The 18,771-nt window shown below is 39.1% G+C and overlaps 1 protein-coding gene across 1 annotated transcript in view; it reads left to right on the forward strand.

Annotated features, from left to right (window-relative positions):
• Positions 1–18,771, forward strand: part of Cachd1 (cache domain containing 1) — a 204,412-nt gene that overhangs the window by 126,129 nt on the left and 59,512 nt on the right. The window contains exon 4 of the mRNA XM_005337719.4: positions 667–773. Coding sequence (XP_005337776.2) covers positions 667–773 — 107 coding nt within the window. The remainder of the gene's footprint in view (positions 1–666; positions 774–18,771) is intronic.

Consider the following 18,771-nt stretch of genomic DNA (forward strand, 5'->3'; position numbering starts at 1 on the left):
AAGTTCTGTGTCTGTACTGAGAGAGGAACTGACATACATTATTTCTAATCTTTCTGACAGCTTTGGAAAGTAAATTTTATTATCTCTCTTTTTTTTCAGATAAGGAAACTAAGGCTCAGAAAAATTTATTAAATTTCCCAAGGTCACACAATTTAGTAGAGACACAGAAGAGCTTCAGATCCAGACTTATTATGTCCCTTTCAATGCTATCTATTTTTGTACTATTTCATTTGTTTTCAAATAGGATAATTTAAAGTATATGGTTTCACATGTAACCCCAGAGCTCAAGTCTGAATTTTCATGATTTTAGTCAGTCTGAATTTCGTCATCTATTTTTTTAATCCCCTTAGCATTGAATTTGATTTCTAAATTTTTTAGACACAGATGTTTGTTTTTCCCATATTATATTGATATTTTGTTTTGTTTTTAAAGGCTGGGGATAGAATCCAGGTCCTCATGTATCCTAGGCTGGTACTGTTGCTGAGTCACATCCCAGGCCTGAATTTTTTTTTTAATATTTAAGTTTTTAATGTTAAATTACTATTCTTCTGTTTATTGGCTGAACTTTTTTGTACATAGTATGAACTATTGTTTTTGTTGGTTGGTTTTTCTAGATCAGAAAACCCCCAAATAAGCATTGTTAATCTTACTTTACTTTTGTTTCAGATTCGATGGGAACTTTAATACCAATGTATCTAGAACAATCAGTTGTGATCGACTTTCCACCACTGTTAATAGCCGAGCCTTCAATCCAGGACGAGACTTAAATTCAGGTCAGTAATTTGTTTGTTTTATAAGGGTGAACTATTTTCTATCAAGTTTAAGTGGAATACATGTATTGCCTCAAAATTTTCCCTCACATTTTGAAGAAAATTATCACATACCCAAAATTGGATATTTCTTTCAGATAAGTTAACCCTCAATAGAGAGAGAGGAAAAAAAAATCAAGCTGGCATCTACTGTCTAGTTATACATATGGCATGTGCCAAGGACCTTGCTAGACTCTTCAATCCATTATCTTGTTTGTTGTGTGTTTTATATTTGTATTTTAAAGGTTACTTTAGAGACCTACTTATGTTTGCAACAAGAATTGTTGGACTTCATTTGCATTGCGTATTTATAATTTTAAATTGGGGGGGTTTCTGGAAGAATGATGGAAGAGGTTTTCTACCAGTTAATGGTTACCATACAATATCATAGATTCAAGTTAAACTTTCTTCCTGTCTCATTGGAACTCAAGTCCACGCAGTGGTAATAACTACTAAGTACCTATGTTTATCTAGCTCCTGACAGCGTCAGAGTAACATGATGTCTCTGATTTCTTGTCCTGGAGTTCCACTTCATGTTTCTCCCATTTTGTCTTGTGTACACTTGCTGATTGATGGATCTCAGAGCCTGGAGGCTTCACCTTTTTGGAGCTGGAAGAAATTTTAGAAATAATACCAGCCTCAATTTTTAGATATTACTGAGGAAGAAGCCAAAGTCCAGAATGGTCCTAAGTTTTCCTTTATTACTGGGAAGTTGAAGGATAAAATCCTTGAACATGAGAAATATATTTCCCAGAGCCCAGTTCTTTTGTAGACATGCAGAACCCAAGAGAGAAGCCATAGGATGAGAACATTTACTTGTAGGGCCCCATCCAGTCTTTGGGAAAGAAATATATAATCATGAGGAACTGTATACACAAACCAGGTAATCTACTGGGTCTGGAAAAAAAAGACTTATAAGTTTTATATTTCTTAGAGATAATAAATCTATAGCTGCTAGATAAATGGTCCAATCCAAATATGCCAGGCATGTATTCTCTGGGGCAGTATATAGTAGAGTCAATAATTTTTTAAAAAATTTTTGTTTTAACATTTATTCTTTTAGTTGTAGTTGGACACAATATCTTTATTTTAACTTATTTTTTAATGTGATGCTGAGGATAGAACGCAGGGCCTCACACGTGCTAGGCAAGTGCTCTACCACTGAGCCACAACCCCAGCCGAAGTCAATAATTTTTTAGTTGGTCAGAGAAACTGAAAGCCTTCAGGAGCAGGTAAGGTTTACTGCTAGAAAGGAAGATAAATGAGAATATTTTTCAGTAATAACAGAAAAAAAGTAGATAAAAGTATGGAATGGCCAAAAAAAAAAAAATCAAGTGTGGAAGATTTCATAACTGACACCGGGCTCAGAGCTGGTACTTTATTCTCCAGGTTCTCAAATTCAGTACTTTACCTCTTTCCCTGAAAAAAAGTTCATTAATACAAGACATGTGACTGGGTCTGAAGATTTGAGGTTGAAGCAGCAATCTTTTAATAGAATCAGATCTAAGTGTGTCCCAAAAATGTACAAGGTAATTTAATATTGTATGTAGTTATTCTTTTTTGCAATTCATGCAAACTTGTGGGATTATTTATTTGAATTAATAAAGAAAACAGTGCATTACATCATGTACAACCACAAGAATGGGACGTTATACTTCATATATGTATACTGTGTTCAAATACATTCTACCATTATCTATAACTAAGGAAAAAAAAAGATATTTTTAGTACAACTGGTAACATCACAGAAACTTTATAGTATTTCTGGAGAAAATGATTATTATCATAAATGATGAAATATGAAATAGTTTGTCATTGGTAATATAATTTAATCATATTGTTGGTAATATGATTACCTATGAAATATACAAAATGCAAGTACATTTGCCTCCCAAGCAGCACCAGTTCAGCTGACTGCGTCTGTCTCTACATTGTTAATAAATCTTATTCTTGTTTTCATAATTTGATTAAAAAAAAAGAGGGAGACAGAGAGAAAACAATGCATTATTCATTCAAACAAGATCTAGAAGGATCTAGTCATTAATGTTAGTGGGTATATTTAAGTGACGGAACAGTGGTGTATTTTATTTTCTTATTTTAATTAAGCATTCATGGCTTTTATAATCAGCTTATTATAAATCAGCTCCCGATTATTTATAATACCTGGTATTATGTAAATACTAAGTAAACAGTTGCTATACTTATTGGTTAGGGAATGATGACAAGAAAAAAAATTTTTTACCTGATCAATACAGATTCAGTTTATTTCTGAATATTTTTTAATCAAAGTTTGGGTGAATCCACAGATATGGCTGACTAACTGTACTTTCAAATATGTTTGTTCTCTATTTTGGTAGCTAATACCTTGCTTAACATATCTCTGACAACAGATCCTCAGTCTGGTGCTGAGTTTCTAGCAAAGCTCTGTTATCTCCTGGCTCTGTGATTGGGACCATAAGAAAGGGCAAATTGGGGCAGGCGGGTGGTGCATGTTCCCTTGTGTCCAGAATGAGGCTCCCCTGCCAGGGCCACCAACCTCAGTGGGTAGGCCAGACCTTGGAGGATCTGGAGGCTTCTGCAGCCAGGGCCACATCCCCATTTCCTTATTTTGAAGGATCAAATCCTTAAACATGACAAAAGTATTTCCCAAAGCCCAGTTCTCTTGTAGACATACAAAACTCATTCATGCATCATTACTAGTAAGTATTATACCTTTTTCTTAGTGGATACAGAAAAAACAATTTTTCCAAGCTATTGCCTCTTCTCTACCAATTGGAAATAAATACATAACAATGTGTTCAGCAGTTATTGATTAAGCATCCTCTCCATGTTAAATTCTAGGCCAGGAGCTATAAACAAAACAAAGAACAAAATTCAGAGGTTAAGAGCTGTAGATTTTGAACAAATAGACAAGTCAATGCCCAGGTCGATGATGAGGAGTGCCTCTGTGGTTCCACTGGGTCCCAAGGTGAGCCTGATGAGAGGAGCCTAATGCTAGGTGTTCAGATCTGGAGGCTTCACCCTGCTGAATGGGTGATGCCAATTATCAAAGCGCTTGAGGCTGCAAGTCGGTCTCATTCTCTCTTTCACCCATGTGATGCCTTCCACCATGCTTCAAGAAGACCTCCAGAAGATCCTGTCCCTGGACCTCAGATTTCCCACCTCCAGAGCTGTGAGCCAAATAAACCAAATGAGTTACTCAGGCTGTGGTATTCTGTTGTAGCAGCACAGAGCAGACTAAGACAGATGCTGTCAAGGAAAAATAATTCAGAGTTGAGACAGGGAATGCTGTTATTTGGGGTTTTGGTGTGGAAACAGGAGGAGACTTACTGTTTTATGTAAGGGCTCATTGGTGAGATCTGAAGAAGTGGGGGTTGTAAGTCATGAGAATAACTGGTGGAAATATATCCCATGCAAGGGTCTTGAACTAGGAGAATGTTGGGTGTGCTCCAAACTGCAAGAAGCTGTGATGGAGTGAATGATGAAGGAGAGTAGAAGATTAGGTCAGATAAGTAGTTGAGGGCTGGACCACCAAAAGCCTTTCCTTACTGGCCATTTTAAGGATTTTTAGCTTTTGTCTGAATAAAATTTAAGGCCATCAGAGGGTTTGATGCAGGGGAGCAATCTACTTAATTTGACCTGCTGTGATAAGAGAAAGGCCAAGATACAGGCAGTTAAGTGAGATGCTTATTAGATGCCTAAGGAGAAAGGACTTTGGACAGTTGGCTATACAGGCCTATAGTCCAGGAACAGGATCAGGCTAGAGATTTAAATTTGGGACTCATCATGTCTAGGTGTAGTAGTAATACCTCAATCATGGATGGAACTTGCTAAAATCATATAGCAGATGACTGGAGTTAGAAAAGAGAAGAACTCCAGAGACTGTCTTGGGACACTTTGTCACTTAGAGGACTCTCAGAAGCAACCCAAAAGGAATCAGAAGGGACAGTCAGTCTCCTAGGGAGAGAACCAAGAGGAACATCTCCCTGAAGCTAAGTGATGAAAGTGTTTCAAAACACTTTCTTGGGGAGAGATTGACTGTCAGGCAGTCCCAGTAAGTGAGGGTTAGAAACATGACCACAGGATTTAGCAACATACAGTCACTGGTGAGCCTGAGAAGAGGTGCTGGGTGTAGTAGCAGCATAGAATGAAAGGCTGATGGCTATGGGTTTAAGCTCTTGAGAATGGAGGAGAGACGTTGAAGATAGTAATTGCATGAGGTTTTGCTTAAAGAAAAACTGAAGGGCCTTGGGAGTCCAGACTGTATTTTTACATTGAACGAAGTTAGAGCAAGTTCATGTGATAAAGGGAATGATCCAGCAGAGAAAAGTTAATGATACAGGAGCCTTCTCCTCGATGAAGTGAGAGATGGTTGCATCATGGCTAGAGGGAAGGAAAAGTCAGTGATTAGAGATGCCCAGAGGATGATAGGTGTAGTGTCATAATACCTGGAAACTGGGGACATTCCTGCTTTAGTAATTCTGTTTTCTTGGAAAATCAAGAAGCAATATCATGAGCTAAGAATTAAAGACCTATTAGCTGAACTACAGTTACATTCTGTTACTAAGATTTAGAGTAAAACTTAGCTGCACAAATGATCAAGAACCCCTACAAGATCTGGGGTACGATTCACCAGTAGAGTGCTTGTCCAGCTTGCATGAGACCCGAGGTCAATCCCCAGCACTGAAAAAGTAGAAGAATCTCTATGAAGTGCAGTGTTTGTTGTTAAGGGAGAGTTAAGAGGATTTGAAAACTAGAGTGAAGATGACAGGGGTAAGTAGAACATAGAGACTAGATCTTGAATTTTGACATTTCTAAGAGCATGACTCAAGTGTAACCTACTGCCTACCAAGAGTTGTTCTCGGCACAGTTGACACAGCTAGATTTACAAGCAGCCTTTGGCAATATTTAGGTATTTAAGAACTGATTTGCTTTTGAAGTCGTGTGTCGCTCTAGCAGGCAGCGGCTGACTCCCAAAGTCCACATTCTTGAGTAGTTATTTGTAATATGAGAGGAGTGGTAGGTGGTGAAGGGTGACCTCAGAGTTCCCCCTTTTCCTCCTCCTACAGCGCATACCCTCTTTTCAGAGCAGAGTTAATGTGCTCCTGGGCTATCACATGTCCGATATTTACATCTGTAAGATGTCCAGCCTCAGGCTCTTTCAGACTGTATATAATCCATCAATGGGCCCCTAATTGATAACACAGTTTCAGATTGCTGTTCAGACTAGCTGGAAACAGACTCACATAAATTATAAACCATTCTTAGATTCATTTATCCAAAACTAGGTCATGTGTTCATCCATCCAACACACATGTGCAATCTTTTTCTTAAAACCACCCCTGCCAGATCTCTACTTTCTAAATTGACTCCTTGTCCCTGATTCCATTCAAGTAACTAAAGTTTGACAGTGCATGTGTTATATTATGGTGCTGGTAATGTTTTGCTCAGTCTCTCTCCTGCTTTTATCCCTCATTTCTCACTCTGTCTCTCTCTCTCTCTTTTTTTTTTCTTTAAAATTCCTGCTGAGCTATTTTCTTGTACGTGGCCTGATCCCTAAAGAGAGTTTATTTGAAGAGTCCAAGGAAAGTTGCCTCTTGCTCTCTTGAGTTATGCAATTGAGGTGAGAGTGGAAGTGGGAGTTAGTCTTTCTTGCTGAAAGAAAAAGTGTCTGGACTTTCTTTATTGTGTTTGATTTTTTAAAGAGTATTTGAAGTTATAAACTTCGATCTTGGTAACGTTGCAGTCTTCATTGAGATATAGGATTCATGGGGTGTAAGGGGCATTTAGAAGTCACGTTACAGAGGTAAATGCTACAGGAGGTACAGGTGGGCCCCAAAGGCTATAGACTTTCAGTAGCTTCAGCACTTCTGTGGTGAGTAATCACTGTTCTCCCTTCTGTAAAATGCACATGGTCCTCGGGCTGGGGTTGTGGCTCAGTGGTAGAGCGCTCGCCTAGGATGTGTGAGGCCCAGAGTTCGATCCTTAGCACCACATAAAAATAAATAAATAAAATAATGGTGTTGTGTCCAACTACAACATAAAAATAGTTTTTTAAAAAATACACATGGTGCTCAATTTACAATGGTTTGACTGATACTGGTACAAAGGCAAAACTCATTCATTAGAAAATATATTTGAATGTCGATCTTTTTCCAGGATAGCAAGGTGAGGTTTGACACCCACTCATGATGCTGGGCAGGGAGATAGCTGCAGCTCCCGGTTAGTCACCTCAATCAGGAGGGGAGACAACTAAGACTCCACACTGTACTATGTTCCTTAGCTAGGATGTACAGTAGGTTAAGTGTATTAAATGCATTTTTCTACTTAACAATACTCTTAACTCACAGTGGGTTAATCAGGACAGAGCTCCATTGTAAGTCAAGAAGCATTTGTTTATTGAAAATGATCTGTTAAATAAGAATTGGCAAATTTTCCTAGTAAGGAAGAAAAAAAAGAACCATGCTGTATCTAAAATAAAAGAACAACACTCAGCCAAACTAGGAATCTCTGGTTCTTTTTTATGCCCAATTACCCCAGCTGCACAATTGCATTAGTTTCATAAAAGATGTGGTAATTACTTATATAACATCTAAAAAACTATTCAGTTTCTCAATTCTTCTACTCCTATGATTTGGTTTATTTTCATCTATTTATGTGTATATGTACATGAACAAGATCAAGTAAAAAACAGAAGGTCCTTTTTTAACCCTGACTTCCCCCCTCAAGTTACTAGTTCAGAGTCTAGTCTGCTTACAGTTCCTCACAACAACCCTATTTTATTGATTTCAGAATTTTTTGTAACTTTATTTATATTTTTTTAATGTGATGCTGAAGATTGAACCCAGTTAGGCAAGCGCTCTACCACTGAGCCACAATCCCAGCCCCAATTTCAGAATATTTTAAAAGCCATATACTGATATATATTTACATACATAGGATCATAATGAAGAGAATGTGCTAGAGTATATTATATGAAATATTTTTAGCATATGAGATCATAATGACTAGAGATGATTTTTAACTTAAAAATGTATGTATGCGCACACATAACTCATATATACATTTTTACATTTTCTTATATCATTTGGTGATGATTGTATAATATTGTTGAATTACCAGTCCAATTCAGTTTAACACTTAGATTTTCCCAGTTTATCACTGTATGTAAGATGCTTTCAGGCACAGTGGCACACACCTATGATCCTAGCAACTCAAGAAGCTGAGGCAGGAAGATGGCAAGTTCAAAGTCATCCTTAGCAACTTAGTCAGACTTTGTCTCAAAATACAGAATAAAGAAGGCTGGGGATGTAGCTCCATGGTATTGCAAAAAAAAAAAAAAAAATCCTGGGTAGAATTTAAAGTGACTCCTCTACAATTGTACTTGACTTCTTTGTAGCCATTGACATATAAACCTCATTTTTGCAACTGTCATCCTTTGGTCTCTGTAAAATTACTTTCTGCTACTTAGCCTCTTCTCAGATCTTTTTGTCTTTCTTCCAGGGCTGCTTTTCCTCTGTCTCTTTCTCAGGGTAGATACCCCTATACACCCTCACTAATCGTCACCCTCCTGAAAGTTCTCAGGTTAACCCACACCCCAGTTTCTGTACGTGCTGCCAAATCTCAAATCTCTAGCTACAGCCCTGGCCCATTGATGAATTTATTTACTAAACAACCACCTTCAGTTTATCTCTCTTTGATTATCTTATTGTAACTTCAAAAATCAAACAGAAAACAAACTTGCCTCTGACCTCCCCAATCTGGGTCCCCAGTCCTGGTCACTGGCACCTCCATCCTGGTTACACAGTGAATCCTTCCTCCCCTTTTCCACCCTTCAGAGTTGTGTTGGCTCAGCTACCATTCCTTTGGGTGACTTTGCTGCATATAGACATATTCTTATTATAGCATGTTGATTTTTTTCATGCTGGACATCTGCTAGACTTTGTGCTACTTTCTGTTTGCTCCTTTGTATATCAAGTGCCCAATCCAGGTTTTTGCCCATAGCAGGTACACAGTAGGTCCTTATGGAATGTTAGAATGAAAGGAGCTAGAATTTTCTTTATGCTTTTGTTTCTCCATTTTTATGGTGAAGTAATCAAGACTTCTGAAGGATCTCACTGGGGATGGGGGGGGGCTGTGATTTTGATTTGTTATAAAGTAGCACCTGATTTTCTTAGCTTAACAGCAAATCTGCACACATAAAGATCCCAGTATATAGAGTGACACAGGCTCTACAGATGAGTAATAGTCTTCAACATTCATAGGAAACTCCCTGTGATGAGTCCAAACACACTATGTATACAAGGTAACCATTCTTGTGCCTCTTTATATGTCATAATTGATTTTATACATTCATGTTATTCTTGCCATAGATACCAAAGACAAGTGTCAACATCATTTTATAGATGAGAAACAGGCCAGAGAAGTCAACTGATCACCTACAGTGAAATACCAAATTCTTGTAATTGACATGGCTAAATATTATGGGTCCTGACTCCAAGTCTAAAGGCCTCCCTATAATAGATCAATAAAGACAAGACATGTTTCTCTATTGCTATGTTTTGCCTGCTGACACTTGAAAATCTTAACATCTAAACCAAACCTAGAATCCCTGCACTCACCCAGACCTCCTTTTGGCCTGTGCTCCATATATCGGTTATGAGCAGTTTTGTTTTGCTGCTTGCCTAAGCTTGAGACCCAGAAACAACCCTGACTCCTTCCCCACTCTCCTTTATAAAAAGCTTCTCTCGGCTGGCAATTGCATGTAGTTCCTGTGCCAGACACCAAAGTAATGAAGACAAAGCTTTTGCCTATAGAGAGTTTAAAACCTAGTCGTGTGTATGTGTACATTGGTGGGAGGGGAGTGGGGGAGAAAAGTCAAAACAGACAGTAGGGTGCTAGGTTAAAAAATGATAAAAGTAAACTGGGGCACGTGACTCAGGCCTTGCGCTCTGATCTGAGTCTTACAATGTGAATGGAAATTTCCAGATGAGACATTTGTAGCAAGTGCATATTTTGAAATCTGAAAATGAGTTGCCAGAATGGATCCTTGTTTAAGAGGGAATGAGCATTGGAAAATAGAGCAGCATTCAGCCATATAGGAATGGATCATGTATGTCAGTTTGGGTTTGGTTTGTTTTTGTTTGATTTGTTTATGTTTTTACTCTGAAGGCAACCAGCTGAGGGGGCACTGGAGGGCTTTGAGGATGGCAAGAAGTGTAGTTAGTCTGGCAAGGAGGGGAGATGGGCGTGGACTGTTCTATTCATCCAAGAGTGGGTGGTGGAGAAGGACCAAGGCTTATGCAGGATGGCTGGGTGAGGGTTGAATGGGATAGGGTAAAGGGGAGAGTTGGTGTAGACCACTCTTTGAAGATGTTCGAGAAAAGTAGAGAAATCCCTGGTAACTTGGAATATAGGAAGGTCTTCATTGTTTTTGCTGCCATTAATATACTTTTTAAAAGTTAGATCAATTTGAAAATATTTTATGCTAAAGACACAAAAACAGTCTGGGAAGCCGTTTAATGTCTTGGGTTAGTGGCCCCTAACCTAGCTGATGATTTATCTGAGTCATCTTGGCTGCTTTGTTTAAAACAAACAAAAACTATTCTTTGGCTGCCAACTCAGACCCAATGGATCCAAAGGTTGACTTGGTAGAGACTGGAAATCCATAGGTTTCAGACAGGCTTGGGAACAACATTTTTTTGTTAACTTTCTGTTATTCCTTTCATGAGTGAATTTGGAGATCTCCTCACCCTTTGAGCTTCTTGTAAGTGTGTCCTAGGACAGGAAGAAGGTAGAACAGTAGATCTTTCCTGATTATGAATGATCCAGAAGTTTATCCTAGGTTTTCTGAGCCCATGAGCAGGCCGTCTGAAATGAATCAAGGACAGAATGGACTGGTTAACTTTGTGTAATATACTTAACCTCAAATGGGTATGAAGAGCCCTGAACTTGGAACAGAATCTGAGATTTAAGGTCCTTTCCTAAGTATTAGTCTAAAATAAATACAAGGAAGTAGGAAAGGATCACTGAGTTGTTGCTGGGAGCAAATTTGGTGAACTGTCCCTAGTTTAACTTGACGGTGGGCATGTGGTGATGCAGTCTCTGGGTCTCATTCATGACTCTTCCCTTTTTGAAACAGAATGTCCTTAGCCATCAAATGGGAATAATGCTACCTCTTGGTCAACCTCCACATTCTGACTCTTGCTGGCTAGTATGTCCTGGAAATTTAACCTCTCTATGCCTTGGTTTTCTGAATGATAAATAAAACCTACCTCATAGGGTTGTTGTAAGAAAGAACTGAGGTACTGTATTTAAAAGAATTAATAAAATAACTGGTACGTGGTTAAGTACTTAATATGCTTGCCAGTCCTGAGGACCCAGGAGTCTCTGAAATATGGCCTCTCCAGATTACATGGTAGCACTACTCAAGGTGGAAGTGGAGAGTGGAAATTTGAAAAGTAGAATAGGTTGTGAAGCCAGGAATTTTATTTAGAGTCCTCAGAGGGTTGATTTACTTCTCCAAAATGTTTGCTATTTCACAGACTGTCCCTGAGAGGTGCTACATAAATTCTGGTCTGTTGAGGATGTGTGTGTTTGTGTGTCTGTTAGGATAGCTCTTGGATGTTCTGTTCATCAGGCTGTGGGAGGTGCGCTGCTTGGTGTGCTTGGCTGAGTGCTGTTGGGCTGGGCATGAGAAAGCCTAGAGTTCTTGAGTTGGCACAAACTTTCCACTACAACTGTTTTCTTTTTGTCCCTACCTCTGGTGAATAATATTGAGAAAAACAAAACTCTCCACCCAATTATAATTGGTTTCCCATAAATGAGGTGGTTTAAGGATTCAAAAAGTCAGGCCAGGAATATTGGGGACATGGTTACGTTTTGTTTTGACTGGGGAGGCCATGACAAAAGAACTGGTTAGTCAACGTGGATGGTAAAATTAGAAGGAAAATATTTGGGGGCTAGAGAATCTGATGCCCATATATTCATATGATTCACAGAAAATTTGTTTACACTATATGCTGGTGAATCTTGAGACTCAATCAATGAGAAATAAAGAGCACCTGAAAAGGGGAAAGGCATATTTTTTCAGCTGCTTATCTGATAACAGTTTGCAGTGGCTATTACAAAATTGTTGGTCTTTGTTTAGAATTAGCATGGGAACTATAAGAAAAATAGTCAGCTCGACGAAGTCCTTACCTGGAGAGCATAGAGCTTGCTGGAAAACCCGTTTCCATTGTGAGATATTCTTTCATCAGCATTTGACGGTGCAGAAATAAAAGAGCTCCTATACTCAAGAGCTTTACCTATGGAGGTGCTCTGGGCAAGAACATGCAGCACCCCAAGAATGGCGGTAATCACCTGTCCACTGTGGCCTCTCTCCTGCGCTCTAACTACAGCAAGCAGGGAATCTTCCATTGGTTTAATAGAAAGTGTTCTGGACCCAAAGGCAAAAGGTATGACTCCTGCATCATGCTTCACACAGAATGGAGACTCAATAAATATTTGGAAGGCAGGAAGAAAGTGAGTTTACTAAATCCACTGATTGAACTTACCTCCTACCATTTTAACAACTTTATGGTCATGGTTAAGTCACCTCCCCTGTCTCGGCTTCAGTTTTCTCCTAAAAAAAAAAAAAAAAAATCAGTAATTATGTTGAATTTATAAAATATATTTATAACATTTCATAAAAAAATAAGTAAAATGTCTGACCCATCATTATGATTTTTATCTAAATCCCATCTCCATCTGCTGATGGCCATCTGCTTAGCACCCTGGGAATTTTCAGTTGGTAGAGAAAGTTCAAAACCTGCCAGTTTCTTACTATAGGCCTTTGATGTTTTTGTTTTTAGAAGTATTTTGTTTTTTCCTGAGCTGCTGTAAACTTACTCGTATTGATATAAAATAGGGTCAACACTGAGTACCTTGATATCTACATGTAGCTATTCGAAAGTGCATCTTCATAATAGTGGTCCTCATAGTGAAACCTTCTCAATAAGCTGTTTTCTAATCCATACAAATATTAAAAGCAGCAAGAGTCTCTTAGAATAAGGTCTTTTTAATCTGGTGATCACAAACCCTATCCCCTCCCAAAGGATTCCTGAATCGAATTAAAGGTATTCATGGATTAATTTGGATGTTAAATAAATTAGGTCCTTATTTTCACTACCCTCTAATTCACTGATTATATTGAGGCAACACTCCACAGTGACTTGCCATACTAGTGGCTGCCATTAAAGAAATCATGACTGTTTTTATCCGAGAGAATGATTGCTAAAGATGTCTTGTAGTACCATCATATGCTCATCTTGATTTCCCAATTATGGAAGATAATGGACTAATAGATTGTGTTATTCCATTGTTTTACCACAGCAAAATACATGAGGCAGGCTAATTTATACCAAAAAGAGATTTTATTTTGGCAGGGGTCTGTATATAGAGATGGCCTTTCTTCTGGCAGAGCACTGAGGGAGCACGGGGTATTTTACAGCAGTGGCAGAGAGTGCACATGTGTGTCTGTATTCACTAGTCAGTCTATCTCCTTACTCAGCCACCAGACACGGGGGCACCACCTTGAGGACCTTATCTAATCCTAATTACTTCCCAAAGGTCCCGCTTCTAAAGACCATAGTCAGATTTAAGTTTCTGCCTTTAGAATTTCACAATAGAGATTAAACTTCAACACATGAACCCTTGAGGGACACACTCACACCATTTCCAAAGATTAGCATGGGCCTACCATTAAATCTTTCTTGATGCATTAAGAAGGAAGCGCGTATAATGCTATAAACCTAAATTTTTAATATTTCTGAAAACTATTTCACTGTAATGGAGATATTAATGTCCTCTGACTTAGAGTTGGTTGGAGGAGGATTGTCCTGAACTTGTGACCAGATCCAAAGGTTTCCATTACACAGTCTTAAGCAAAATCCAAAAACAAAATTTTTAGGACTAAACACCATTTCTACTGGCCTCCTGATGGTCTGCTGGGCTTTATCCAAATACTTTTAAGCTATTAAGCTTCATTCTGGCTTTTAAGGGCTTACAGTAAAAGAGATTCTATAATGCTTCTATAATTAACTTATTACTTGAGAAGGGAAAACACTTCCTCTCGTTGCTCTTACTCATCAGAGATCACAGCTTGTGATGGCTCCTCATTTTTTAAAGGCTGGCATTAAGTTTTCTCCATCATGCTCATCTAAATAACATTTCCTGATATGTTTGCACATTTTGTACATAGTGCTGACATAGCTTTTAAATTAATAGGAAGTAAAGTTGCTCCCTCTTTCCTCTTTCTTTCTTTCTGTCTTTCTTTCTTCTTTCTTTCTCTCTTTCTCTCTCTTTGTTTCTTCTACAAACTTTATGAAAGCCAGTTGGAACTTTGTTCTTCCTCTCAGTTATAAATACATGGTTTCTGACTTATAGTGGTGCCACTTACTATTTTTCAGCTTTACAATGTCACAAAACTGATACACATGCAGCAGAACTCATCCTTTACATTTGAGTCTTTTTCTGGACTTGTGACATATGGGATGATATTCTCTCCTGATGCTAGGCAGTGGGGCTACCAGTTAGTCATATGATCCCATGAGCAAGTGTTCCTGTACTCTACAGCGTACTGTTTCTAGTGCCTTTTGGATATTCTGTTCAGGGTGTTCCATCTTACATCTACAAAATGTCCATCCAGGTGTGTGCATGAGATAGTCAACACTTGATTATAAAATATTTGTGTTCAATGCCCAACTGTAGACTAGTGCAATGCTATGCATGTGTTTGAGGCAGGCGAGGCTAAGCTCTGATACTCACTCAGTAGGTGAGATGTCTTAATCATTTTTACTTTATATTTTCAGCAATGCAGGTTTATCAGATGTCACCTGGTTGTAGGCCAAGGAGCATCATCCATTCTTCCTGTTGACATTCATTCTTTACCTTTTTACCACTCTTTTCTTTTGAATTCTAGAGGGTTTTTAGGAACTCCTTGTCCAATCCATTGCTTTGCACATGAGGAAATAATTGAAGTAATAAAATTTCATAGGGGACAGAAGTGAAGAGACTTAGCCAAGATCTTGGTTCACTCAGCAAACACTGGCAGTACTTGCTAACATCCAGGCCTGTGGGAGGCCCTGGGAGTTTGATGGATAGAGCTGATTGGTTCCCGCCTTCACATAGCTTACTGTGTCTCTGCATGTGAGGTGTTAATAAAATATCCTTATAAATAAATACACAGAGCACCACCAAGTTTTACTGTGAAAGAATTTATTGGGTATTATACAAGAGGGTGAAAACTGAGGGTGGTCAGGAAAGGACCTCTGTGAAGGTGAGATTTAAGACAAAACTTGAAGAATACAAATAAAGCTAAGTGGGTGAAAAGTGGGAGAAAAGAGTTATCTCGGCCCTAAGGCTTGCCTTACAAAGGCTCTGGCACATTTGTGGAACTGAAAGAATAAGCTGTTGATGCTCAATGTAGTGAGCTAAAGAGGAAGAAAGTGAAATTGGAGCATTCAGAGGAACCAGATTGTACAGGGTTTGTAGAATTTAGATTAAATGGTAGTTACAGTACCTTGGGAAACCTTTGAAAAGTTTTAAGTAAAGCAACAGTGGGATCTGTTTTACATTTTTGGAAGATGCCTCTGGAACTCTGTGGAGAGTAACTTTAAGGTCAGATGTCTTGCCAGGCTTAAGATGGGATTTGAACCATGGCTGCTCATTCCCAGTCCATTCTGACCTGTCACAGTCTTCCTTCTAGTACGTAAGTGCCAGCATGAGGTAAATAGAAAGTGCACAGTAGTACTGGGCCCATGTCCAAATGGCCTTCTCAGTTGTGCTCAAGTTGACAAAATGCAAGAAAAAGAGTCCTAAGGCTCCTATCTCTAACCTGTTGAACACCTATAGAAGATTAAAATGTCTCAGCTATACAGTTTCTTGGTCACATTAAAGCCTCCTCTCCGGTCACTGTGGTGCATGTCTTTAATCCCAGTGGCTCGGGAGGCTGAGACAAGAGAATTGAGAGTTCAAAGCCAGCCTCAGCAACGGCCAGGCACTAAGCAACTCAGTGAGACCCTGTCTCTAAGTAAATACAAAATAGGGCTGGGGATGTGACTCAGTGGTTGAGTGTCCCTAAGTTCAATTCCTGATATCCCCCAAAATAAATAAATAAATACAAGCTCCCTCTCTTGTCTAAAATATGCTATTTGTTGTTCAGTGTTGCTCAGATTCATGCTCGCTGTGATACAACATATGTCTTTGCCATCCTCAGCTGACTAAAGCTGGTGGGTAGTGGCAAACCCTTGGGCACTGGCCTTCCCAGCTTATTGTGCTAGTCCTAGCAGTTCAACGGTGTGTTTTTTCTCCCATAATTCATTCTTATTTCAATTATAAAGTTATTTCTCTTTGTTAAGTATTTCTTTAGTTGTACCTATTTACCTTGTATATTTACAAACAAATGGAAGTTATTATTTTGATTGACAAGGACCTGTATATTCATTCATATATTTATTCTGCTTCTCAAGAAAGACTTAGGTTTGCCTGTTGACTGCTAACTGATTCAGAATGTATTTCAGGCACATAGAAGTACAAAAGTGTTCTAGAAAGAGTAAGGGCTGTAGAGCCAGACACCTCCATATCAAGTCATGCCTTTCTGGCCTTGAATAAGTTCTGCATCTATGAAGTGAGAATAAAAGAAAAAACTCATGGGGTGTATTTGTCTGCTTTCCATCATGGTGACAAAATACCAGAAGAAAAAATGAAGTTAAAGAAGGAAAGATTTATTTTGTCTCAGTTTGAGAAGTTTCTGTCCATGATTACATGACTCCACTGTGTCTAGATCTGAGGTGAAGCAGAGGCAGAGCATCATAGTGAAAGGGTGTGGTGGAGAAAAGCTGCTCAGCTCATGGAATCAAGGAAACAGAGGAAAGAGGAGGCCAGGGACCAAATATACCCTTTGAAGGCATATCCCCAGTGACCTGCCTCGTCCAAATAAGTCCTTCCTCCAAAAAAGTTTGCACCACTACCTAGTAGTGCCACAGGCAGGCAACAAATCTGTAGCACATGGCCTTTGGGAGATATTTCAGATACAAACCATAACAAGGGGCGATTATGAAAAGTGGCATGCTGTATATATAGATTGATGCTCAATAAAATTGTGAGTTTTATTAGCAAAACAGCTTTATGGAGGAATATTGATATCCAATAAATTTTACATTTTAACATGTACAGTTAGTACATTTTGGCATGCATAGACCCATGAAATCATCCCATGAGCAGGCTTTCTATCTCTCCATTTGCCTGTCAATTTCTTTGTTAGTCATATAGGCAAACATTCTCAGCAAGTCAGTGATATTTGGAGAAGGGAGTGGTTAGCATTGTAAAAAACACTCTAAATTGTCATTGCTTTGATATTGATGTAATTAAAATATTTATTTTGATTAGATTTGGTGTTAGAGGAAAGTAAGATTTTTTTTTTTTTTTAACTTATGGACACAAGTGCAAATTGTCTCAGCCTGTGTGCGGCAGACACTAGCTGCGCAGCTCTCAGAGAATATGGGCCTGGATGTGAAAAGAACTGGGGACCCCTGCTTCAGGGATACAGATACAGGCCCTGCTCATTAATAGCTTAAAGCTTGATGCTGTGTATTATGGGCCCATGGGTTGGGCATCTGCCCAGATTTTTTTCTGGATAACTTCCAGCATGTGTGAGGAATGAGTGTATAGGACCCTGTGTTTGGACTCCAGCCCGAGTGGCTAGAACATGTAACTGGCTCATATGAAAGGGGGATCCCCTCTGGCCTGCTCTTGTTCACCACTATATCCAGGTCAGAGAAGGGCCTATGTGGACTATGTAGATCACCACTGGATTCTGGGGGCCTCATTATCATCATATCCATCATCTTCTGCCAGTATCAAATGGTGGATTTAAGTTTAATCAGATGCCAAAGGAATCCTCAGCAGGATTTGAACAACTTTGCCTGATACTGTACTATAATGTGGAATGATGATAAGGACCCAGAGTGATCTTTTGTGGTCAGACTAAATGAGTCATGCACTGTATGAATTCTGATTTATTTAAAAAAACACTCTTGGTCTCATTGGCTCTCCTTTTAATAGTTTCACTGGAGTCTATTTATTGTTACAGAGGTTACCTTTAAAAGAGGTCATTGAGCTTTTCGTTACATCCAAAAGCACTGTTTACCTTTTTGTTGTGGGGTAGGCAGAGCTGCCTGGGGAATGGTGTGAATATGAGATCAAGGTTAAGGCTTCAGACCCCAGGAGACAAGCAGAAGCATCCTCATCCATGTTTGCACATGCTCACATCAGCAGAGGCCTCATGAAAGAGTGTGGCTGCTGGTCCAGGACGCGACCTTGACAAGGGCGCATTCCTCACAGAGGTGGGGAGCTAAACATCATGGTTAAAGGCCAGCTGGACTCTCAGGTCCCCATCTCGTCCTAAGTTAAACCTCAGATTTGTCAAAAACCCTTTGGAGATGATGATATTTGCCATTAGGAATTTTGTGAAGCTAAGTCTCATGTCTGGGACTGCCTTATCACTACAGTGGCAAAATTCAGAAGCCTTGAAGAGGGTCTGTGTCATCTACAAAGACGCAGTGACCACTATTTGGCCCTTTACTGAAGTTTGCGAGCACTGAACCAGACTGAATCAGTGTTTCTATGCTGAGAGCTGGTCATTTAAATCATCAATGGGTAGGGGATGGGTGGGAAGTCTGAAGTGTTCCTGCTCATCTGTGGGGTTCGCCTTATTTTGATTTAATTTAAACACCTGAAACCTTAGTGTATATTAAAAGTTTCATTTGTTGAGGTGAGAATTTAATGGCCTTATGGGAGGCCATTATTACAAAATTCCTATTAGCACAAAGCTTGTCACATACAGTGCCTGGTAGGCGTTTGCTAAGATAGATTCTTGATTTTGTTTCATGGGACCCTACCTAGGCTTAACCTTGGGTAGCCC

Source organism: Ictidomys tridecemlineatus, chromosome 11 (genome assembly GCF_052094955.1).
Source record: "Ictidomys tridecemlineatus isolate mIctTri1 chromosome 11, mIctTri1.hap1, whole genome shotgun sequence".
In the NCBI taxonomy this organism is placed as follows: domain Eukaryota; kingdom Metazoa; phylum Chordata; class Mammalia; order Rodentia; family Sciuridae; genus Ictidomys; species Ictidomys tridecemlineatus.